Here is a 25,927-nt window from a genome sequence, read left to right as displayed (position 1 = left end):
ACATTATATTCTGGGAAATATGCCCATGAAGGAAGACCAGCGTGCCTTGGCCTTAATGTACAGGAATTATCTCTAAAGATGATTCAAATTAAAGGCAATCATTCCAACGTTAATCATGAAGTCCTGCTGACTTTCATTTTGGAGAAACTTTAAATTATTGCATTTTGAGGCTTCTTGAACATGTACTTTCACATTTGGGAAACACATAGTGAGTGTTACTGATAGCCCAAAGATGCCTGAAAGTAAATACCACAGTAGCTTGTTGGAAAGAAAACCAGCAGTGAATGTACTTGGAGGGTAATTTGCTGCCCATCATGGTCTGTTGTTAGAAAAACATAACATTTTCAATAATATGAAGAGTACTAAAGTATTGAAACAAATTGAACAGATGAGTTCAAACAGTACAAGCTTTGCTTAGATGGACTGACTGAATTAATGTGCATCTGACTTCTATTCACATCATGTTGATTGTAAAATATCAAATGTGATGACTGCATGCCTCAAACCTCCCAAGAAAGAGCTGGTCTTTTCCTATTGTCCTACTTTGCTTGAAGCATTGCTTTCCTTATGTCTTTGTATAAGGCAAGATTTCTTAATTTTTTTTTGTTCAGTAATTTTAAAGGAATGTACTTGAACTCAGGTTTCCAAAATAATACTAAATAAGACTAGAAAATAGGCTAAAGAGTCTCTCAGGAGTGCAGAATCTTCTCAGAATCTGGCTGTGTATTCAGAAATGTGGATATCCACATAAAGGACTACCTGACTTAAGAGGAGTGCAAAATGAGAAGTTGGAACTTTGGGTATATTAACCACTACAACTGAGCTACAAAAGCCAAGATTTCTTAGCTTACATTAGAATAAACAATCCTTATATGTCATTGTAAAATTACCCAATTAATTTCTCATGCATGGAAATAAAATGCCCCATGAATCTTTTTACTGGAAAGGCATTTCTAATGTAAAAATATTAGTGAGCACGTATTTTATAAATGGGAGTTGATAGTAATTATCATCCTTGATATGATTTATTATTTGGCCTTATATATTTGTTGACCTCGACAGAGAGGTCAGCTATTCCAGTCTCTGGAATTAAAGGCATGAATTTCTCATCAAATAACATTAAAGAACTTTAATTTTTTCCTATAGCTGCAGGGTACCCTAGCAAATGGATTTACAGAGAGTAAAACCTAATTTCAGTCAGATGCCACAGGAAAAGAGGCTTTTATGTATATTCAGTTTGTTTACTATTTGCTGATGTTTAATTCTACATGAATGGGAAAGCTTATTTTCAAGCCACAGAAGCTCTCCCCTCAGCTAACAGCCACAGGACTTTTGTACCATGGTGGAATAAGTAACATTTCCTCTCATCCACCTGCCTGTTACTTACTCTCCTGAAAAAGGAGTCTAAATTCAGAAATCTTCCTGGACTGCACCGTAGCCAATATTGTGACTAACAGTGTTCCTAGTTGCACAGAAAAAGATTAAAATTTAGTAGGCGACATCTGTGAAATTTCAGTTCAAGTCAGAAATTTAAGAATCACTGCATTTAAAAAAATTCATGTACTGAAAAAAGGAGAAAGTCCTGAAATCAAAAGAGTTGCCAAATTTTATGAAGATACATTCACAATGATTGTTTATGAAAAAACAAAAAGCTCAACATGCAGTCAAAAAAACAAATGTAAGATGTGAGATCTCTTGAAATTCCCTGTAAAGGGTCTTAAACATATCATTAACATTTATTCAAGCTCACAAGAAATCCCAGCATCGGTCCCAGCCTCCTAGGAGGCAAGGACATGACAGCAGGGAAGTCACAGCATGTGTGTGCTGGTGGAGCACCCATGCCACAGAGGAACTCAGTGATCTGGACACTATCAGAGGTGAGAAGAAAGAGATGGACTGTCTCCTCCAAGGCCTTCTGACTTCACAGGCCTCAGCCTCAGGAGGCACCAAAGTCCAAAATTGTCTAAGCACGAGTCCCATGCAGAAAGGGGCTGGAAGCACATAACTTCTGGTGTCAGGTGGCTAAGTGACTGGAACGAAACTCTGCAGAGAAGGACTTGGACACCAGGCTGACCATGACCGAGCAGTGTGCCCTTACGGCAAAGACAGCCAGTAGTCTCCTGGGAATCGATCATTCCCCTCCACTCAGCACTGATGAGCCACAGCTAGAGTCCAAGACACAGTGCTGGGCTTCCTGTAGGACACAGTGGGTCTTGCTTGAGTTTTTGTTTAGATTTACTTATCTGTGATTTGCAAAGAATTCCCATAACATGGAAGGAGATGCTGCCTTGTTTAATACTAACTTGGCGAATACTGAGATTATATGTGTTTCAGCCATAAGAAAAGATTGTTAAAAAAAATTCTGTTAAATGTTTTGTTGTTCTAAATCTAGTTTTAATATAATTATTAACAACAACTGTTCGAGAAGCAAGGCTGGAAAGATTTGGAGCCTCCATTTAAGTTTCTATTTGAGGTACTGTGCTGTAATCCTGCTGGAAGCAAGATGTCCCATGGCATTACATGTACATCCTTCATTCACGGACATTGCAGAAGGGTAGAAGTGACCTAGATCCAGTGCCACTGCACACATGATCCTAACCAGCTCTGATACTCACAAGAGGAGAGGTCAGTCAAGCTGGCAGGAGACAAGCCTAGGTCTCATTTATATGATAGTGAGAAGAGACAGAGTGACCAGCAGAGAGGCTGGAGAGGTTATAGCATGGGTGTCAGAGTCCTTGCAACAGAAACAATTACAGTATTATGCCAATAGCTTCCTCTATGAGCAATGGAGAGGAAAACACTGACAACATTTTATACAAATAGACAATATCTGAAGGATTTTTTATTTCATAACAATGATGGATAAAATGGATGACTCTCACCTGACTGTATGCAAACGTCACATTTTGTCCCTGCCATTGGGACAAAGCCTTAACTAGCACAGCAGTTACATACCAATGTAGAAAGTCTCAAAACTGGATAAATTTGTTTTTGGATAAATTTGGATAAAATTGGCTACTAACTTGGCTGATGAAGCAGTCATTGATAGATCACCATAAAAAGAGCCCTACTCTTTCCTCTACTTATCACTCTAGATTCAAAAGCTATTTGAAGTTACAGTTAAAGGCATCTTTGAAATGCTGAAGAATTCAGCATCCAAAGGCAGTCAAAAACCTAGTAATTTTTCAACCTACCAAAAGGGATGACTTATTCTGATAGACTGGAAGCAGCTTTTTGTTTTTGCAGGCTTGTATTGCCTAGAAAGCTTTTAATCTTGAACTATACATTTCCTGGACCTAACACTATATCTAAAACTTAGTTCCATTTAAGACTGCTGTGCAAAACCCAAAAGACAATCAAGACATAGTGGGGTCCAGAAATGCCAGAAGAGATCTATATTCTGTCATAGACACAAATCTGACATTTCTTTCCACTTGAAGAATTAAGTGAAAAAAACCAACAACCATTTCTGACATTAGTGCTGTTTCATTTAGCTGAATGGCAAGACACTGTACACATCAACTGGAGATGAGACTTGATGTCTCTTTTTTTTAATTTTACATATTTGTCTTTTGAGGTCTGGCACAGAAATGTAATGGAACCTCTAAGTATAATGAAACATTATTATGAACGCCATAAATCATCTTTTAGCGCTGTGGATTGACAGACCATGTATGTGTTGAGAATTAAAAAGGAAAAAAAAAAAAAAAAGTCTGGGAATACAATTGTAGGCTCATATTTTAAGATGATTAAAACATCTCCTTCAACTCTGTGCTTGTTCTGGTATTCCTCAACACAATCACATTCACTCAATATTGAAGTTTAATTGCTTACCACTATTTTTCCTCAGCATGGGAACTCCTGCATGTCTGGAATATATCCATAAATTTTTAACACATGACCCATATCCTTATTAGCAGATAATATAGAAATATTTTCAAATATACTCTCTGCTTTGAGTATGATTTAATTTTTTCCTTGAAAGTGCTCAACTGGATTCCCATGGTACTTTTTGTTTTTGAAGAATATTTTAAAAACCCTAACTGAAAATAAACAGCTATAGAGAAAATAATCTATTTCAGAGGTACTGGATCATTTTAATAAAAATGTCTTGTTAACATTTTACTTAAAACAAAAGAAGAGATAAATGGATTCTACAGTGTAATTAAAAAGCCTCTCTAACGCGACTTGTTCATGAAAAGTAGTTAAAAGTGTCCATGAATTACAGAACTGATAAGCACCTTTGGTCGCTAAATATACAACAGCTACTGCAACTATAACCTGTCCACATACCTTTGTAAAAGAACCTCACATATCAATTAAAATTATCATTTAAAATAAATTATAAGGGAACTAAATTTTAACATAAATTTACTAGTTGTTTGAGGTTGATAAAGCAATTTTTGGATTCTTTTTTACTCTAATGAGTGATTTTTTTAAAATCTAAAGTATGCCCTGCTTTTGAGGCCTCAGAAAGCTGTCTCATCATCTTTGCTGTTAAATTTCTTACACTTGATTGGAATTGCTCTCCTTGCAATTTGCCTGTTGTCCCTGATCTTTTTTTTATGCATGTCTGGGAGGAGTCCAGTTCCACTTTCCTCAAAATCTCCCATTAGGTAGCAGAAAATGCTCACTAGGCAGGCTGTGACCTCCTTTAGCCTCCTCCTCTGCAGAATGAAGGAGCATAGTTCTCCCAGTCCCCTCCTCACGCTCCAGGCAATCACCTGGAAAGCTATCTGGGCTCTGCCCAGTTTGTCCATGTCCTCTCGTATTGGGGCACCAAAATCAGACCCAGGCAGCCCAGATGTGCTCCAACCCACACTGCATCTCTACTAACCACTTCTAGTTTCAAAACCTTTTGAAAAGTCAGTTTCCTTTCAGATATCTGGTTATGATTGGAACACAGCATTAATTTTAAAAAGCAGTTAAAACTGATGTATATTACCACAAGAAATTTTATAGAGTTAGAGAGGGGACTGGGAATGACGCCAACAGTTGATTTTGAGAAAAATAAATCATGTATATAAAAGAGTGATAAACACAAAGCCTCTTCCTCAAGCAAGTCTGCCAAACTGAATTTATCAAAGTAGCATTTGTTAAAATAAAAAAGAAGAACAAGAGCAAACACCAAGTGCAGGAGAACCAATGTGATTTACAGAGGCAGTCAGCTTTAGCCTCCCTCAGGTACAAGAGACATGATTGCAAGAGCAGAATTTCTTTGGCTTCAAATTGCTTTCGGAAGCAGAGACCTCAGAGACTGCTGCTGACTGAACAGAAGACCTGTAGGCGTATTATGAAGCAAAAAGCATTTCAGATGCTCAGCAGCTTTCATGGGTTTACTAGATATTGTTTGTAACATGTCTGGCCAGCATTTGGGATACATGCTTTGAATGCTGCACAACTTCGTAGCTTTGAACACACAGGTGCAGTTTAGGTGATGCTGTAAGAAATACTGCAGGTTGGAAAGACATTCAGTTCACCTACACAAGAAATAATCCCAAGAGCAAGGTATTAATTTTCTCTGCACAGATAAAACAACTCAAAGCAGTAACCTAACAGCACCAGCATTATCAAAAGATTTCACAAAGAGAAATTCCTGGATAGTGATGACACATCAGTACACCGATCAGTTTTTAGTAATCTTATTTGATTATGCTTCATTTTTCTGAAGTGTTTCTTGGGTTCTGCTTGTTTGTTGTTCTTTTACTTTTGTACAGTAGTTTCTTGGTTCAGTACATTCTTGATATTTTCCAAAAGTAAACTCTTAATTATTTATATTAATAATGTATTGAGTATTTTAAAAAAATCTCACTGATATACTGGTTCAAGTTCTATAATTTACATTAAAACTTCCTTGCCTGAGAAGCTGATACTTCTCACTGGAATTTCAAAGAAGAGTTTTATACTGCCATAGACAAAGCATTTCTAACTGTACAGCAATATCCATCTGTTCTTCTTGCACTTAAGAAAAATAGTTGAGAAGAGAAATAAATCTTTTATTTCAAGAACCTTGAATTTTTTAGGTTCAGAAAACACTGAGAATTTTTTACACACTTACTGTTCAACATGTATAATTTTAAACAATTAACATTGCTGACATTAAAAAAAGGCGTCAGTGGAAAAGTCTTTTCCTTACATTTCAAATAGGAATGCTTGCAAGCCATTGACAGGTCCTCCATTTGTGAATTCTTTGATTTTTCCAGATAAATAAAAGTCATCTTTCTGCTTCCCATTTTGCTGCCTGCATCTTTCCTTTTTATACATTTAATATATACATATTAAAGAAACCCCAAACCCTATTAGTGTTCATGGTGCAAATAATACATAGTTTTGAAAAAATACACTTCAGAATGCTCCCTGAGATTTAGTCAGATTTTTCCTGATTGTCAAGACACATTTTATAAGGTCTCTAGCCATTTATACTCCCAGGAAAAAAAAAGGCAGTTTGAAACACAGCATATGGTTCTCAGACAGATTCTATTAATACAGCTTCACAGGATGCTGGTACGTACACACAATTGGGTAATTTCAACATGAAAAAGAATGCAGCAGGTCAGGAACAAAAAGTTCTGTATTCAAAATAAGAATTTGGCATATACCAAGTAAATACCACAAACTCAAGTAAATATCACAGTATAAAATAACTACTAGTGGGATAGGTACAAAGTTGTGAAATTTCAACCAAGATCCACTTCTTCCCTTAGTTTCCACAGGAAATACGCTTTATCCCTTCTTTTGTCAGTCTCCCATAAAAGATTAGGTTCTCCCATGCCAGTGTGCTTCTCTATTTCAGTGTCTGCCATCCTGAGAAGCACAAACTTCATTTTCAGCCAAAACGTGAAATGCAGAAATTTCGAGGTTATTAGCTTTCCAAAACTCTTTGGCTTTTAATGGCAGCTAAAATATTATCCCTATTTTAGCCTTTGATAGCTTCCATTGGTAGATGCTGATTTTCAAGCAGGAAGTTTATGACTGCCTTGGCAGCTCGGGGATTTGTCATTTCTGATTCATCATTTTCTGCCATTCCCAACTTATTAATAATGAGATACTCAAGAAAGAAAGACAGGTGTCATAAAGATTTAAAACCTGCAAGAGAGACTTGAAATTTATTTCAGTAATATTGAGGGATTTGATATTTCCACTGAATTCTCTAAACTCCAATCCAGCAATCCCTAGTTTGGAGAACTCTCACACTTGAGCCTTCCAGTCAGAACAGTCAGTACACAATGCTACCTGAGTTTTAATTATGTTTAAAGATCTTTAGGGAAATTGCTAGGCATATTACAAGATCTCACAATTAAACAGCTATTTTTATGTAATATCTGGTGTCCAAAGATTTAAAACCAAGTTCTGCCACATTTTTCTCAAACTTTGTAAAATTAACAATGACAGAAAATGGTAGGAGAACATAGGAATTCCTGAGTAAGGCTAAAAGCTATCAGTCTTTAACTTCAGAAGCAGTATTTGGTTTTATAGTACGACATTCCTTTATCACCTAGACTAGAAAAGAAACCATTAAATGCTATTACTGTCTGCTTTCTGTGAAATAAATTACATCTTTACAGCCAGAATCTCAGAAACCTAATTTATCTAATCACGTATAAAATGTTAGCCTCAGTATTGTTCTGCCTTTTTTAAAAGCATTCTCCAATACTGTTCCCATATTAATATTTTAAGAAAATGTTTATAAATAAAATAAACCCTTCTAAAATAAATAGGCTGCGTTCTCTTTCCTGTTTTTTACTGAAGAAAACCATGAGTCAAGATAGAAAAACACCTAACACTGGTGTCTCAAGAGCACTAGGAATTCAGAACAAAGGAGTTCAGTATGTAGAAGTTCATGATGAATCACCTGCAAGACTTTCACTATTCATCCCATTGGTATAGGAGAATCAAGTCTTTAGACTTCCCTCCACCAGCAGAACAATTATGGAGAACCATACTACTGAATTTCACTACTGCAATTTGTTTTCTACATTAAAATATTCAAATCCATAGAATCCCAAGATCCTGTGCCCACATAAAAGAATCCATATATTTGAAGAAAAGAGGACAATTACATAAATGTCATGTACAACTGTCTAATTTTCCTGGGGAGACAATCAAGAGTCAACTCACAGGCCATCAGCTGACCTAAAGAGTACAGACACATCAAAACTCAGGGTTCTGGGTTAGGCTTTTTCAGAAATGAGAGGTGTGATTTTTATTTTTAAGTGGTACCAACTGTCTTGTCAAAGTGCATCTGCCCCATTTACAACTGGGTTAAAATGTGACTCCTCTAGTGCAATCTGGTTAGCTGATTCCCTTGTGCAGGTAAAGAAGAAAAACAGGGCTCACTTTTCCTCCATCCCCTAGTCCATGGCAATAAGCTCTTTCATACAATATCTCTTAGCAAAACCACTGCTGCACAGTAAATACAGTTTTAATCTAGTATTGAACACAAAGTTATCCTATAATTACAAACTTCCCAGCCAAGATATGCCCTATTTTACTGAAAGCATGGTTTCACTCAAAAGCCTTCAGAGAATAAAAATATTTTAATATGTCTTATCTGCTCTCAGAAATGGTTGTATTCATTTGAGAAAGAAAATTTTCAGTAACAACAACAACAAAAGAGATACGTAATTCCCAGCTCCTGAATTTTGTAGATGGTGAAAGACTTAGCTTTCACCTCAGGTGTAGAAACCCTGGTAATGAAGGGTAGGTTGTGAAAAAACCCCAACATCCTTAAAGCCTGTAATCAGCATCATGAAAACAGATCTACTGCTTGACAAAGTGGCAACTTCGAGAATAAAACACGAATATAAAGAAAGGGAAATGGTATTCTGTGGAGTAGTGGTTTTGTTCCTGTTCTCTGAAGTTCAGGGATCCTTAAAATAAAGGTGTTCGTCCTATTTTATACCTATCAAACAGCATAAGAATCATAGAATATTTCCCAGCTACTTGAAAGAAATTTCCTGCTCATTTCTCTATGACCTATAATCCCTCCATTCCATGGCCTCTGGTCACTCCTTCTCACAGAGTTATAGCAGCATCTATATATTTCAGTTTATAAAGAGAAATTAAGCCTACAATTATACAGGATACACTTAAGATTACTTTCACAAGAGACCTAGTAATTCCATTTGGTTCAACAAAATGGTGAAAAGACAGCATCTGCAAATAAGTTACAAAAAACATGAGGAAGGACAAGATGCTGAAAATCACCTTGAACGAAGATACAGACATGAACCCATCAACTAAACTTTTTGTCCCTGTAGGGGACAAATTAGAATTAGAAAATGTACGGCTAATGTGAGTAGGACACTTCAGAGTCCGCTTGTTTGACACTGCAAAGCTTTCTCTGTTTTGTCTGAACACAATAAAAAAGACTCATATTGCAGGACACTATTCTGAAAATTTTAGAAACGCTGACCACATAGCAAGCTTTTCAGTGAGGCACAGAACACTTCTGGGCTGGACCATTTCCTCCAAAGAAGAGGGCCCAGAATGATCACATTTTAATTCATCTGCAGTTTCAAGCAACCTAAAGAGTAAAACCAAAGAAATCCCAAGAAGTTCAAACATTAGACTTCAATTATAAGAATGGAAACAGCATAAGAAATCGCTATGGAAATACGACCATCGCCTATGTTTCTGCAGCATTAAGACTCACAGGCTTCACCACTCTCAGGCCCAGCAGACATGGACCAATCACCATATATATGATTTTGTTTGTGTAACTACTATGAACTTTTTTTTTAATGAATCTTGCTGTAAAGCAGGCTTGAAAACTAGTGATGTACTGCCCATGCTCTTGTGTCCCACCTTCGATCATTTCTAGCCTCTCCATGCTCAGTTTCCTATTCTTCTGCTTTGGTGCATTCCTTTAGAGCCAATATTAATAAAACTTTTTAGATCTGCTTCTCTTTACATGAAATGTGGGGGTGATGCTTTCTGTTTAATAAAAACATAACTTTGATGATGCATATCTTTTCTGCCTTTGAAGTTGTGTTACAAGCTGCAAAATGGCAGAGTTTTTGAACCCTTCTCTTATTACCATACCTCCACCAGGCCTTTAATTGCTTCACAGTTGGCTTTCATACTCATTTAAAAGAGCTCCTGACTGCTAAGAATTCTTCAAGACTGTTATACAACAAATTACTCATCGTATGAAATATGCATTGCATGTGCTTTGTATTGTCACTCTGTAGCCTTGTGACTACAGAATCACCAGTGCTAGTAATACATGTCCTAATGACTCTGAAAGGCCTTGGGACTTGTAAGGCTTTGTCTAAGTATGTCTTGGCTTGCACAGAGATTTGGTTTTGTTGGCTTAGCTATAAAAGCCTAGATGCCTACTGTCTACTTGATTTTTCTTTTAATTTTAATTATCTTAGAATAATCACATGGCATAACTGTAATTTTTATATAGTTGGCAGTGACAAGCAGTTAGACTGAGCAAAATTAAATACTTATGACACTGTTATAATGATGTCATCTTCATAAAAACAAAAAAAAAAAAATCAGCATGGTGAGGCAACAGCAGCCTCAAAAGTGGGGAAATGGGATGAAGTGCAAAGGGGTACGAGCACAGTACCACAGGAGTGGGGTAGAGGATTACAGTGATGATCCTGTAGCTATAGGAAACCCTCTTGCCATCAAACTGAAGTTATTAAAAACCTGGGATCTAGAAAAAGAATTATTCTTAGGGGTAGCAAAGGGAACAAAGACCAACTATCCAATATACAGAAAACCCACAGCATCTATCAAATTCTGACAGACCAATAATATTGAGCCTGGTGTAAAGCGTGGCGCACACATACCTCAGATTTCAAGGAAGGAGAATGAGATCCCAGCAACATCACAGATTCCTTGGCAAAGAGGAGGAAGAAACATGCACTACGACTGTCCTGGCACACAGTATGTGCATGTTGACAGCTTGATTATACCAGTATCACCCACCCAAAACTGCAGCTGAGGACCTCTATCACTCACCCCATGGTGATAGAGGTTGAACATAACATCAAGGAAAGGGTAGACAGGAGGAAGAGTGTCTCCAAGAACTGTAACAAAATTGTTAAAAAGAATGTATGTCAATTGCGCTGACCTGCTACAGACCTCAAAGTTCATTTCTCCCACTGCACTGCAGACTGAATTTTGTTGATTTTGACTGGACTAAATGCTAAAACAACTGTTTATGCAGATTCTGTGTGCAGTCAGTCTCTTGATATCTGGTTCAAAAATTCTTTAAACTGGAGAAAAACTGTTTCTGAAAGATGCAAATTTGTCAGGCTTTAAATAAAACTGGCACTGGTAAGGTAGCTCATAAAATTTAATCAGAATTCAGATTCCCAATTGCAAGGGCTGAGGCAGACACACTACTGCTCTTAGATAATCTTGCTAAAACTCTCCCCAAGCTGTTGCATTGTGTGGGGAAGAGGGCATTGTCAAAAATTAACTTTGAGGCTGTTGGTGACATAACACTAGCTTGTGAACGTCAAGTTTAAGGCTATACTTTGTAAAAGGTTTTCACTAATCACCTGCCAGCTGCACAGCTACAGAAGAGGCCCTTTGCCAGCTAGGAACTACTCTGCAGTTACTATTTAAAACTAAGTGTGATCTTTCAGAAAGGAAAAGATTATGCAAAAAAAAAACCACAAAAAAACCCCCAAAAAACCCAAAACATGATCTCTCATACTTAAAATACATCTACAAGACGCAGAGCAAACCCTTGCCAGAAAAGATAGCAAGATTTACCCTTTTATTACTCCAAAAGATATATAATTATCATTAGCAAATGAGGGATTAATGCAGAATGGCTACAACTCAGCCAAAGCCTACACAACCATACAAAGTAAGCACTCCCATGAGCAACCAGTCCCACCAACAGACCAGATTGTGGAAGCAATAATACAGAGGGACCATCTGAGGACACATATCCCACCAAAGCCGAATCCAAAGCTGTTTGGAAACACAGAACACTAACAGGTGAAGCAGGGTCCTTCTCCCTCCCTATACAAATCTGGCAGAGACTGCACATTTTGAACACGGATTTCCATCTGTGCGCATCTCTAAAAGGTGGTCAAGAGTTTACAGACAACACATGCCTACATACAAAGCAAGTAAATTATCTTCAGTATAGTACTAAAGGCGGCCTAAGGCAACTTCCTCTTTAAGAAGCAAAGAATAGTGCTAGTGAAAATGCAGCAAGTATCCTCTGGAGAGTCAAAATAGGTCACCTTCTTCCCTATGTACATCTTAGGCAGAACTCAGAGAGGTTCTTGGGCAGGCTCCTGTAACTAAAAATAATGTCTGTGAAGCAATATGACCACTGCCAATCTCAAAATAAGGTATAAGATACCAGGCAGGGGCTAAAATACTGTGCAATATGCATTATTATTCCTCAGCATCGCTGCAGGAGCAAAGGAATGTACAGGAATACATGCCACAATGGAGAAAGGCAGAGGTGAGGCAGCAGCAGCAGCTTGTTACCAAAAGCAGAACAACCTGTTCGTGAGAAATTCCAGAATTCATGGGGACGTAAACACTGTTTAAAAATACACTCCTCCTCAGCATCAGGGAGAACTGAAGCTAAACATTCATTAAGAAGCTTGACAAAACTGCACTTAAGATTAAGGAAAATGAAAAATCCCATCATCTCTCCCTCAGGGTATTCTTCCTTGCAGTTACCGCTGCAACGGCAGCTCACATGGATATACCAAATCCAGCTTAAAATTGCTAATAAGGTCTCCACAGTAACACACAGCTCAGCCTTTCGAATCATCTCCATGGATAATAAATTGGTTATATAAAACTTGGGTGGGTTTTGCACCTGATATGCTCTCTGTGTCAGTACGGCAATGCTGCTTGCAGAATCTAGTGCAAGCCACAGAGCTTTTTAGACACTTACTAGAATATAAACAAGAGAACTCAGAAGATGGTCACATTTAAAACCACAAGAAAACAACCTGGCAATGTATTTTTGTGTGACTTTGGTTTTGGTTTGGTTTTTTTGGGGGGTGATGCCATGCAGATTTTCTGTCCTGTGAAATTGGTGTGGCTGCATAGGAGCCCGTGGGAGAGAGTTAAAGTCTTCCCCCACTGCTCGCAGATTGATCAGAAATCAATTCAAGATTGGTGTGTCTCCAAGTAATTCAAACTGCCATTTCCAGCTAAAACTTCTTTCCTCTGTATCATAAAAGCAGTAACCAGATGGTGCCAATACGGCAGCCTCACATGCTGCCAGACCAGCATCCTGCTGCCCCTCCCACATTTTGGGAATTTGCAAGCTCTCCTACTTCCTCTCATGCTCTGAGACCCCACACATCAGAAAACACTGACCTGCTCCAGCTTCAGCTCCATGTGGAGAATAAGTCACAGAAAAAGCAAGAAAGTGTAATACTTCACTGCCCTGGAAGCTTTGCTGCACTCAGGACAAAAGATGTAATTTTCCTGATCCAGACATGTTTTAACTGTGATTCCTCTCTCATTGTGTCATTTGCTTAACACACATGCTTCTCACATGGGCCAGCATCAATAGGAAAAAGAAGGAATACTGTACCTTGGATAATCATCTAAATCTATTAATAATAATCAGTAATGGTTTATGGTATTTTAGGTATTTTATACAGTCATAGACCCTCCTGTAAAAAAAAAAAAAAAATGGAAACAACTACTTAATTTGTATTCAACAAGCAATTTAATCATCATTCCAACATCACTTTAGGACATAGTACTTTGCAAATAAGAATTGTAACAATTATAACAGAAATATTAGTTGAAAAAGACTGTTGCACACACAACATAGTGTGTGTGCAACACAGGCACAGAAACAGCCACCACTTTAAAGACAGCATGTACCTGAGTAAATACAGGGTCACAGAGAACATATATAACTTTATAAGGAAAATCTACTTCTGAGATTCATTTTTTTTAAACAGAAGAGCAGTATTTCTTGCCTAGCATAAGCAGTACAATTTGCTTCAAATACCCATGCGATTAATTCAGTCTTCCATAATTTCTTAAGGAAACTTATATTAAGAATTATTACTCCTCATACCTTCTTACAGTTATGGTTATTTTTTTTTTAAGGAAATGCAAAGAAACCTACAGCAAAAGAACTGAGATTTGAAAGCAATTAGTACAGACACAACTTTGGTCAGTTACCTGGTCTTTCAAAAACTATTAATCTGAAATTATTTTAACACTCACATCTGACATTTACAAGGACTACCATGATTTTGTAGGGAAACCCCCCCATTACCAAATATTAGTTATTTAAAACATGACAAGTTGACTGCACTACAGATAAGCACAAATTAAGTATTAAATGAATCTTTCTAATGGAAGTTTAGAGAATATTAAAAAGAATGAAATCACTGTCCAAAAGTGAACTGTCTGTCTAGCTACATGCACTTTGTTTCTTAATAAGGCGTGCTTATTGTTTTAAATTATAAACCTGCAAGGATTTTTTTGTGAATAATAATGATTGGCTTCAGAGACGAATGATATTTGTAATTTCACCTTTTTCCGAAATCAAAACTGTGAGAGTTTTAAAGTCCATCTCAGAAAAACTGCATTTTCTTCCAGTTTCTTGGAAACTAATTTATGCATTTTTGTAAGACTATCAAGCCATTTTAACAGTTCAAATGAGATAGAGCAAAGGCATGAAACTGAAAAATTGAAGCCAGACTTCTTAACCATCTGGCTGAGAGTTTAGAAACTTTAAGCTTAATTGTAGGCACGGCAGTCTAGATGCCTGGGCTGTAATTTCTTATACTGGTTAGGTACTGGTGGTTTGTTTGTGGCTTTTTTACATCCTTGATACAAAACACCACGAATTTCACCTTCAAAAAATTCTCATCATGAACTGAAGTGACAAAATACAAAACATAATGGCTGGGTGGCAAAGTAGCAGCTGCTGCCAAAAATGGTGGACAACTATATATATCTAATACAAAATTTATTTCTGCAGAGAAAAGTCTGACCCCAATGTCCTGCTTCTCATGAATCTTATTCTTTCTCAATTTGACATAAATAATATAGCAACATACAGTTGTCTACTGCACTTTGTTGTATTTTCTTTTGTTACCCTTCTGTAATGTTGCAACTGCAGACATGCTGGTAGAATGCAAAGAAGGCAAATAAATAGGAATCCGAATAACGTGAAAGAATGGAGAACTGTTCTTCCTAGCAGAGTGAATCACAGACCACTGAAGGAGGTAGGTATGCATATGGCATTACCTTTTAATGACTGTTTTGAAAACCTGTGATGTGAGATGACTGGAAAAAGATGAAAAAAATACCTACCTTTTAAAATTTACGCTACTACTCCCTGTAAATTCTCTGTAAATCTAAGGAACTAGTGGAATCCCATCAATTCCTAAAAAATCTACTGAAAGAAACAGTGAAACTGACTACTTGTAAAGACAGACAAAACAACAGACTGATGAGTAATAGCAAACACTGGCTATTCTGGTCAGGAACAAATCATGTCAAAACAAATCTAATTTGCTTCTGTTACAGGGTACCAAGTATAATGGATAGGAAAGAAACAAAGATGCAGTAACTTGTGGTCTTCTCCTCATGTGTCATCCTCCAAGTTTGTTATGAAATCACAATCTGCAACAGGTGCAGATAAAGTTTTATTACACACCCACCCCCACTCCTGTGGGTTTACTTGAGACTAGACCAATTAAGGATGAAAGCAATAAACTTTTCATCAAACAAGGAAAAGGGAGAATAAGATGTCTCAGAAAAAAAAGAAAAATCTAGATAATATCTATTGCATGACACTGTCACATGTCTTCCAAATAGATTGTGCTACAGAATTCAGGCATGATGTTTTCCTGCACAATGCATCAAGGTTAAAAATACCCACATGATATTGATGCAGTAAGCACCTGAATTATGTGAATGCACTTCTCCCCATTTTTCTAAGTAGGCCTCCAATTTCAGGTACTGGAGCCCAAAGTAAGAGGCATAAAAATGTGAGGGTGTCTCCATGTCAGAAATAATGCCACACTTAGTGTCTTACACAATCCTCCTCAGTCACCCCACAAGCTGAAGTGCAGGATAACCCCGAACACCACAGACATCTGAAACAATGATATTGGCACCCCGCAGTCACTCCCAGAGCCGGCTGACAAAGGAAAACTTGCTGCAGGTATTCACAGACTCCAAACCATCTTGGTACAGGCATCCCACCACACCACCAGCAAAACTCACTGGAACACAGTACCAGAACACCAGCTGCAAACAAGTTGTGACCACTCCAGAAAACCTGACCAAATCAGACAGTTCAGCTGTGTCACTTCGTTCTGCCACCACCCTGCACTTTTTATGTAACAAGGCAGAGAAAGGGAGACTCTCCTTTTTCAGATCCACAGGCACTGGCAATTAAGTTGTTTTGTAGAATAGGGTTAGAATTTAAATCACAAGCTGGGGATGTGAAATAGGTAAGATGCAAGACAACAATGTGCTGCTTCTACATAAGAATATGATCAGCTGGACAAACATACGATGAGGAGGAACGACCTAAATCAGAAGAAAGAGCTTTGGACCCGCAGTTAATCATGTATTAGTCATCAAAGGACAATTTTAAATAACAAAACAAACAAAAAAAAGAAAAAAAAGAAAAAATAAACAAAAAATCCAAACATCCCACTACCAAGAACACTCAAAACTCTCCCAAATCCCCGTTATACTAGAAAGAAGCTACAAAAAAGAAAATGTCTCCACAATATCTCTAATTTTCAAGGTGTCTCTACCAATGCCAAAGAATTCAAAGCTCCAGCAACTTCCTGGATTCAGCAATGCCTATAAACTGGTTGTTACCTGCTCCTGAATTAATGAAGCACTTCATAAACATTCTTCTCCTTAAAATATATATACCTCAGAAATCATAATACATTGAAATGGACAGGATTTTTAGCAAAAGGATAAAAACACATCTGATACACAAAGAAAAAGGACTAATGGTAGTACAAGAGCTACTAGAAAAAATATGCAGGAATATGAGTTGTCCTTTTCTGTAAAAAGTATGCATATATTTTGTTTTAAATTTATATTTCCACAGTATGATAGAAAAGATGCATCTGGAAATCTGAAGAACAGTAACCTCAGCTATCTTAAAGCCTAATCAACTTCTAACTGCAACAAGCCTCCATGTAGTATTAAATAAGAAAAAGTTTTTGCAAATGGCCATGCTATATGAAAGAATTTTCTCTGCTTTATACTCAGTATTCCTGGTACATAATAAATCATACTAAGTAAAATAATTCCCCAGGATATTGTAGTATTCTCTCCTTTTCTGAGATTACCCTACCCTGACAGTCAGATTAAAGTGCTAAAACAATTTCTGTACTAATCCTTGGAAATTCTTTTTACCTGAAAAACACCTAAGATACCATTGAATCCTGTGGCAAACTTTGAGCCAAGAGAAATATTAACATTTTGTCTTATCTGACTTTGTTAAGTGCAGATTTAAATTGTCTATATGCAGAGGGCTTTAGAAGAATCACTGAAACAAAATAAAATTAAAAAAACTCTTCATAAGACTCTTGGCTAAATTCAAAGACTGTAAGAGATGGAGCACCAGATGTGAAGCAGGGTAGATGGGTAGAAGAGCTTACTTAAGAGGGTCAGAGGGTGTACAGGATCACAACAGGACAGCTAAAGAGCTCACAGTAAAAAACACATGTGCTACAATGACTGAAACACTAAAATAGAACCTATTGATTTTGCTGTTGTTTTAAGCTGAAAGAGAAGAGGACAGAAGGCTCCCTTTGAGCATGGCAGTGCCATGAGCCACTGCATAGCTGGCATAGCCCCTCAGTGTTAAAAAAAAAATACACTTCCTGACTCTTAACATGTTAAGGCAACAGTTTGGCAGATAGAGCAAAGAATTTTTTGTCACCAGGTAGCCTCACACACAGCAGAATTACTGTGCTCTGTCCAACCTCCTGTGCACACAGAGGAGGAAGAAGTCTGATGCCAGAATAAACATATACCAGCAACAGGTCTGTGTCATGGCTTCTGCATTCAAAAAATTCAAGAGATATCTGAAGCTTAATTTTCTGTCCTTGAAGCTGTTGTAGTGCCTTCTGATTCTGGAGGAAGCATTTTGGAGCAGACCTTCTCTCCATGCCTGTCCCAAATTCAGAACAGGAAAAGAGAGAACCTGAGCTTTTGTTGATCAGACATAAATTTTACTTTGCCATTTGCATTAACCACAGTTTTGTACTAGTAAAAGAAGTGGATGGATGGAAAAGCACATCATCATGTCAGCATCTCACAAACAGAACACTTTCCCAGCAAGTCTCTCTACACAGCCTTCACAATTACATTAGCAGTATTCTGCATTTTCAAAGCCAGGAAAGAATGATATCCTTAAAACATAAATTCATATAACTTCTGAAAGAGAGGGAACAAGAATTATTCCCCAAACAGATAAATGGCTATCAAACTTAAAAACTAAAATCATGTAAAAAAACCTCAAAACTTTGAACTTCTAGATGATTTTTTAAATGCTAATACAGTCAGTAAGTACAAGTAAGTGAGTGGTGTCTGAAAAACTGTGTTTAAAGTGGTTTACTATTCTTCACTTACGCATCTTCTTGATTTGTGACCTTTCTTAATTAAAAAATTGAGTAAAACATATGGAAACTTCATGATAAAAAGTGACTTGAACTTTTCACAGACTGCCATCAGCTCCCACCATTCTGCCACATAAATCTGCTAAGAAAATTTTTTCAAAGATCAGTTAAAAATAAAACAACTACAGGTTGAGAGAGGTCAAAATGAAGAATCTCTTGGAGATACATCTTTCTGGTTTGGCTGTCTGTATACTACATATTATGTTAAAGACTTAAGAACAGCTGCAGCTAACGACAGTCTGGCATGGCAATAAGGAAGGAAAATTTTGTATTCCGTTTTAGGAAAGAAATATGGCACTTCTGCCACAGCAGAAAGATTCAAAAGTGGAATGAGTGTCAGAATAGGATCTCATTCAGAAAGCCTCTTGCATTTCATTAGCTCTGAAAGGTGCATGACTGACAGATCCAGAAACAATATTGTATTTTCTACCCAATACAAGTTTGACACAACTGGAAGATATGCCCCAGAAATTTCACTGCCTATGTACTTCACTTCTGACTTACAGAGAGGCCAATTCACACTTTAATCTTAAATTCCTTGTTATCTTTATTAAAACTGTCAAGAAGGGAAAAAATTTGTCCCAAAAAGGAGGAAATTCTCAGATACCATCAGCCACCTGACCACAATAAATCAAAGAAAAATCATCAGGCTGTTTTACCAAACCACCATATAACAATTCCCAATGAGTATAAATCTCGATGTCATCCAAACTACCCATTCTTTATGCCGAATGATCAGCCACTAAGCCCCATAAGACTGCAATCTCCACCTCACTATCTTCTTTTATGCTTTTCTGATGTTTACTTCCTTTCTTTCCTACAGCTCTCTTTCCTACCAGTCCTGCATATACCCAGCACAGTACATTGAAAAATAGAAAAAGGGATTGGAATGTTTGAGAAGCGTTTTCCAAAGCTGCTGACAGATGTCCCTGCAAGGAAAACTGGAGTGAATAAAGCCACTAAACACCTAAGAAGTGGAGAAAAAGTAATCTGCTTAAAGTGCATCTAAGAGGACTTCATTAAGAAACCTTTGTAACAGTAAGGGCAATGGAACACTAAACCAACTGAGACTGAGATCAACTCAGTATTTTGTTTAGCCTATATAATTTCAGAAATTCACAGAAGACGTCATTTTGATCCGGCATAGAAAGGGGAAAGGATCATCTCTTACCTTCCCTTTTGATTTCAGAATTGGAAAACTAAATTATTTAATTCCTTCAGGAGAACATATCTGAGAAAATATGTTGAGTACAACACAAAAAAAGAAATTCTTTTAAATTTCTTTGTGAGAAAGTCTACAATTTTGCTTACTACTTGAGCTAAGCTTCTAAGACTTTGTGCATGAATATGTACTGTAAATGCTGCAAGAAATGTACCTCAAACACATTTAAATTTTGGCAAACACAGCTTGATATTGATAAATATGCAGACCTGCATCATCTTAAAGGTACTATCATTAAGGACTAAGAAGGAAATAACAGATACTTTAACAATACAGAAAGAAATGCTTTGCCGTTTTGGTGATCCTTAAACATCAACAGACATGCATCTCAATATACAAATATATTTCACTATCACATATGTTCACTTGAGCCAAAATTCTCAAGTTTTATTCAGTTTTACTCTTTCAGGCACTAAAGCACTAGACTAGGTAATTATCTGCAGTCTTGTCTTTTTGTAGCACTGGACTCAAGCAGATCAGACTCAACCATTTCTCCTGTAATGCTGGTGACTAAAAAAGGACATGTATCTCCCGATCTACCAATTTTCCACCAACTTTCCTCCCTCACAGTATTTCTGATTAAATTACCCCATCTGGGGTTTTTGCACTTAATAAGCCTGCTGCTTCCCCAGCCACCAGTAGTACATGGCTTCTAGATCCATGGGTGAGGTAAAGTGCTCATTTAATCAAACAATGGCAGAAACATCTCATCAGAGGCTGATCAGGTATCTGCGCTAGGAATCTTTACACCAAGTACAAACATAAGCAATCAGAGTTGAAAATCTGCAGTAGATGAGAGACAACACCAAAATGGAGGCTAAAGCCTACCGTGGTTTCCCTCGGCTGCAGCCTTTCCGCTCTTTCCTCTTTTCGCTGTGTTCCAAAATAAATCCTCCCACCAGCAGAAAGCAATTATCACTGTTATTTTTAGACACCACCTCCCATGCACTTCCTGACATTTTCTATAATAAAGTGATGCCTCTGCTGATTGTGAAAGAAATAACTCACACTAGGAAGGAGCCGGACATCCTACCAATGGCCAGGAGGCAAGATTAAAACCCACACAGTACCAAAAGCATTTTTTCCTGACAAGTTCAGCCCTGTCCCATCTGCTGATTGTTGCAATCCCTACTTAAATGTACCTGCATCTCCTGAAGTGTTACACAAGGAGCTTAAGTACTCAGGTCTGTGGTTTCTTGCTTGTAGCAGCTTCCTATCTACTCCGTGCAGCAGGGCAGAGCACAGAGGTCATGAGGCTCCCTTCACGCATACAAATGCTACTTCTTCACAGAGCATGAAAAACCTGAGATCAAGGCTTACACTGCAGGAGCTGCCAGAGAAACACAAATAAATAGAGCTCAAAGAGCATCCATGATACATCAGAGTCTTTGCATCTGTATTTTCTTTAGTGGCTACTTCTGTACCCAGTGACTTTGCATCCATAGCACATCTACTAAGATGTGCTCAAAACACACACAGAGGCAGAATACCTTGAGGGACATTGAAATATGAAAAACTTTAAATTTTCACTTTGACAAGTCACAAACAGTGAAATGTGTTCAGACAAACATACCACCAAATACAAAATACATCAATTTTCTAAGAAAAATTGAGAAGTTTAAGTAAATTGTACAATATACAATTTACATATAAATATAATTTATATATTATATTATATCATATCATATCATATCATATCATAGCATATCATATTATATTATATTATATTATATTATATTATATTATATTATATTATATTATATTATATTATATTATATTATATTATATTATATTATATTATATTATATTATATTATTTGTAAAAATTAACTGAGCTGCCTTTTCAAGCCATAGCTTGTGAAGCCATTTTTCCTTTTCCATCCTTGATCAAATGACTCTCCACAAGCGGTCTTTAAACATAATCAGGTTAATCGAAAAGTTAATCAAAAGCATCAAAGAACAATAAAAGCAAATCATGACATCATGCATAGAGAAATACAAATTAGTGCACAATGATCTCTCTTCTTCTTTTACATGAAATGGATATACTCAAGTAATTTCTTTATAAAGTTAAGAAATCAGATATTAAGCATCTTTCTTCTTCCAAATAGTAAGTATTTTCTCTCAGCAAGAACCAGAAGCCTAAATTTTAGATTTCTTTCCTGCAAGCTTATATTGCAACAGAATTTGACTCTTCCTGATCATTGTTAATTTCAGCAAAATATGGAACATTTGTAATTTACCATATTTAAACTTTATTCAATACAAACCACTAGGGTACTCATAACTGCTTAGGGGGTTACCAATCAGGGACAATTTGCTCAGATTGAAGTGAGACAATGACAGGCAGCAGTTTTCACTCCTGTGCTAAAAACAGAGACAAACCCCTCCCAAATCAAGCAAGAAGCTTTTCTCTTCAGCTTACTTCCCTTTCTAGCCAAGCTTCTTTCAGCTCTTTCAATATCTGTTACCAGTGTAGCAGAAAGAATAAGTAGTTTTCTTGTGCAGACAACTAACCTGGGCATCTCTAGATGCACACAGGCACTATCTACATTTTTCTTCCTAGTTGTTTCACTTGTAGAGCTAGGAAGATTCAGCAAATACATCCACACTGACATTTTCCTTTTCATTTAATATTTATTCTTCAATTTTTATATTCCTGAGTACCCTGTGTCCGTTTTAATGACCAGATATTATTATAATGAAAATTAAGGCTTTTATGAGAAATTAAATCTCAGAGGAAACAGGCAGGAGAACATGAGATGCCTTTGGAAATGGTGTCAATCAAATGATGGCAACACTTCTGTTTCACTTGTTGCAAAGTTAAAATTTCAAATATCAATGAGAGGGCCTGAATTTCCAGCCCAGGTTTGATTTACCAACATGTATTAGCCACAGAATAGTTCAGGTTGAAAGGGATCTCAAAGACCTCCTAGTTTCTATCCCTGCCATGAACAGGGACATCTTTCATGATACCAAGTTGCTCAGAACCCCATCCACAATGGCCCTGAACACTTCCAGGAATGGAGCATCCACAATTTCTCTGGGCAGCCTGTTCCAGTGCCTCACCACCATCACAGTAAAGAATTTTTTCCTAAATTCTAATCTAAACCTACTCTGCTTCATTGTAAGACCTCCACTTGCCCCTTGTCTTGTCAATACATGTCTTGTAAGGCTTTCCTCTCCATCTTTCTTGTAGCTCCTTCAGGAAAGGCAAGGCCACAATTAGGTGACTCCAAAGCCTTTTCTTCTCCAGGTTGAACAACCCAAATTCTTTCAGTCTTTCATCATGTAAGAGGTGTTCCATCCCTCTGATCATCTTGGCGGCCTCCTGTGGATTTGCTCTGATAGATCCAAGGCTGGCAGGCAGGAAGGCGGGAGGGAGGAAGGGTGGGAGGGAGGGAGGAAGGGTGGGAGGGAGGGAGGAAGGAAGGGAGGCAGGAAGGAAGGCAGGAAGGCAGGCAGGCAGGAAGACAGGAAGGCAGGAAGACAGGCAGGAAGGCAGGCAGGCAGGCAGGCAGGAAGGAAGGAAGGCGGGAAGGCAGGCAGGAAGGCGGGAAGGCAGGCGGGAAGGAAGGCGGGAAGGCAGGCGGGAAGGACGGAAGGCAGGAGGGAAGGCAGGCGGGAAGGCAGGCAGGAGGGGAGGGGAGGGGAGGGGAGGGGAGGGGAGGGGAGGGGAGGGGAGGGGAGGGGAGGGGAGGGGAGGGGAGGGGAGGGGAGGGGAGGGGAGGGGAGGGGAGGGGAGGGGAGGGGAGGGGAGGGGAGGGGAGGGGAGGGGAGGGGAGGGGAGGAAGGAAGTGGCGGAAGGAAGGAAGTGGCGGAAGGAAGTGGCGGAAGGAAGTGGCGGAAGGAAGTGGCGGAAGGAAGTGGCGGAAGGAAGTGGCGGAAGTGGAGGAAGGAAGGAAGGAAGGAAGGAAGGAAGGAAGGAAGGAAGGAAGGAAGGAAGGAAGGAAGGAAGGAAGGAAGGAAGGAAGGAAGGAAGGAAGGAAGGAAGGAAGGAAGGAAGGAAGGAAGGAAGGAAGGAAGGAAGGAAGGAAGGAAGGAAGGAAGGAAGGAAGGAAGGAAGGAAGGAAGGAAGGAAGGAAGGAAGGAAGTGGCGGAAGGAAGTGGCGGAAGGAAGGAAGGAAGTGGCGGAAGGAAGTGGCGGAAGGAAGTGGCGGAAGGAAGTGGCGGAAGGAAGGAAGTGGCGGAAGGAAGGAAGTGGCGGAAGGAAGTGGCGGAAGGAAGTGGCGGAAGGAAGGAAGGAAGGAAGTGGCGGAAGGAAGGAAGGAAGTGGCGGAAGGAAGGAAGGAAGTGGCGGAAGGAAGGAAGTGGCGGAAGGAAGGAAGTGGCGGAAGGAAGGAAGTGGCGGAAGGAAGGAAGGAAGTGGCGGAAGGAAGGAAGGAAGGAAGTGGCGGAAGGAAGGAAGGAAGTGGCGGAAGGAAGGAAGGAAGTGGCGGAAGGAAGGAAGGAAGTGGCGGAAGGAAGGAAGGAAGTGGCGGAAGGAAGGAAGGAAGTGGCGGAAGGAAGGAAGGAAGTGGCGGAAGGAAGGAAGGAAGGAAGGAAGGAAGGAAGGAAGGAAGGAAGGAAGGAAGGAAGGAAGGAAGGAAGGAAGGAAGGAAGGAAGGAAGGAAGGAAGGAAGGAAGGAAGGAAGGAAGGAAGGAAGGAAGGAAGGAAGGAAGGAAGTGGCGGAAGGAAGGAAGGAAGGAAGTGGCGGAAGGAAGGAAGGAAGGAAGTGGCGGAAGGAAGGAAGGAAGTGGCGGAAGGAAGGAAGGAAGGAAGGAAGGAAGGAAGGAAGGAAGGAAGGAAGGAAGGAAGGAAGGAAGGAAGGAAGGAAGGAAGTGGCGGAAGGAAGGAAGGAAGTGGCGGAAGGAAGGAAGGAAGTGGCGGAAGGAAGGAAGGAAGGAAGGAAGGAAGGAAGGAAGGAAGGAAGGAAGGAAGGAAGGAAGGAAGGAAGGAAGGAAGGAAGGAAGGAAGGAAGGAAGGAAGGAAGGAAGGAAGGAAGGAAGGAAGGAAGGAAGGAAGGAAGGAAGGAAGGAAGGAAGGAAGGAAGGAAGGAAGGAAGGAAGGAAGGAAGGAAGGAAGTGGCGGAAGGAAGGAAGGAAGTGGCGGAAGGAAGGAAGGAAGTGGCGGAAGGAAGGAAGGAAGGAAGTGGCGGAAGGAAGGAAGTGGCGGAAGGAAGGAAGTGGCGGAAGGAAGGAAGTGGCGGAAGGAAGGAAGTGGCGGAAGGAAGGAAGGAAGTGGCGGAAGGAAGGAAGGAAGTGGCGGAAGGAAGGAAGTGGCGGAAGGAAGGAAGTGGCGGAAGGAAGGAAGGAAGGAAGGAAGGAAGGAAGGAAGGAAGGAAGGAAGGAAGGAAGGAAGGAAGGAAGGAAGGAAGGAAGGAAGGAAGGAAGGAAGGAAGGAAGGAAGGAAGGAAGGAAGGAAGGAAGGAAGGAAGGAAGGAAGGAAGGAAGGAAGGAAGGAAGGAAGGAAGGAAGGAAGGAAGGAAGGAAGGAAGGAAGGAAGGAAGGAAGGAAGGAAGGAAGGAAGGAAGGAAGGAAGTGGCAGAAGGAAGGAAGTGGCGGAAGGAAGGAAGTGGCGGAAGGAAGGAAGGAAGGAAGGAAGGAAGGAAGGAAGGAAGGAAGTGGCGGAAGGAAGGAAGGAAGTGGCGGAAGGAAGGAAGGAAGTGGCGGAAGGAAGTGGCGGAAGGAAGGAAGTGGCGGAAGTGGCGGAAGGAAGGAAGTGGCGGAAGGAAGTGGCGGAAGGAAGGAAGTGGCGGAAGGAAGGAAGGAAGTGGCGGAAGGAAGTGGCGGAAGGAAGTGGCGGAAGGAAGGAAGGAAGGAAGGAAGGAAGGAAGGAAGGAAGGAAGGAAGGAAGGAAGGAAGGAAGGAAGGAAGGAAGGAAGGAAGGAAGTGGCGGAAGGAAGTGGCGGAAGGAAGGAAGGAAGGAAGGAAGGAAGGAAGGAAGGAAGGAAGGAAGGAAGGAAGGAAGGAAGGAAGGAAGTGGCGGAAGGAAGGAAGGAAGGAAGGAAGTGGCGGAAGGAAGGAAGGAAGGAAGGAAGTGGCGGAAGGAAGTGGCGGAAGGAAGGAAGGAAGGAAGTGGCGGAAGG

General features: G+C 39.3%; 1 protein-coding gene across 9 annotated transcripts in view; it reads right to left on the bottom strand.

Annotated features, from left to right (window-relative positions):
* PRR16 (proline rich 16) overlaps window positions 1-25,927 on the bottom strand; it is a 146,184-nt gene that overhangs the window by 72,785 nt on the left and 47,472 nt on the right. For 3 of the 9 annotated variants that reach the window (XR_015280949.1, XR_015280948.1, XM_086869042.1), the window contains one exon: window positions 21,003-21,190. The exons of the other annotated variants lie outside the window; for them this stretch is intronic. Coding sequence is in view for 1 of the 3 variants with exons in the window: in XM_086869042.1 (XP_086725168.1) it covers window positions 21,003-21,008 (6 nt within the window). In the remaining 2 variants the exon portion in view is untranslated. The remainder of the gene's footprint in view (window positions 1-21,002; window positions 21,191-25,927) is intronic. 9 annotated transcript variants of the gene reach the window in all.

The sequence above is a fragment of the Cyanistes caeruleus genome, chromosome Z (genome assembly GCF_971803275.1).
Source record: "Cyanistes caeruleus chromosome Z, bCyaCae1.hap1.1, whole genome shotgun sequence".
NCBI classification, from domain to species: Eukaryota; Metazoa; Chordata; class Aves; order Passeriformes; family Paridae; genus Cyanistes; species Cyanistes caeruleus.
Note: the sequence above shows the minus strand (reverse complement) of the source record. Positions and strands in the feature narration are given on the sequence as shown.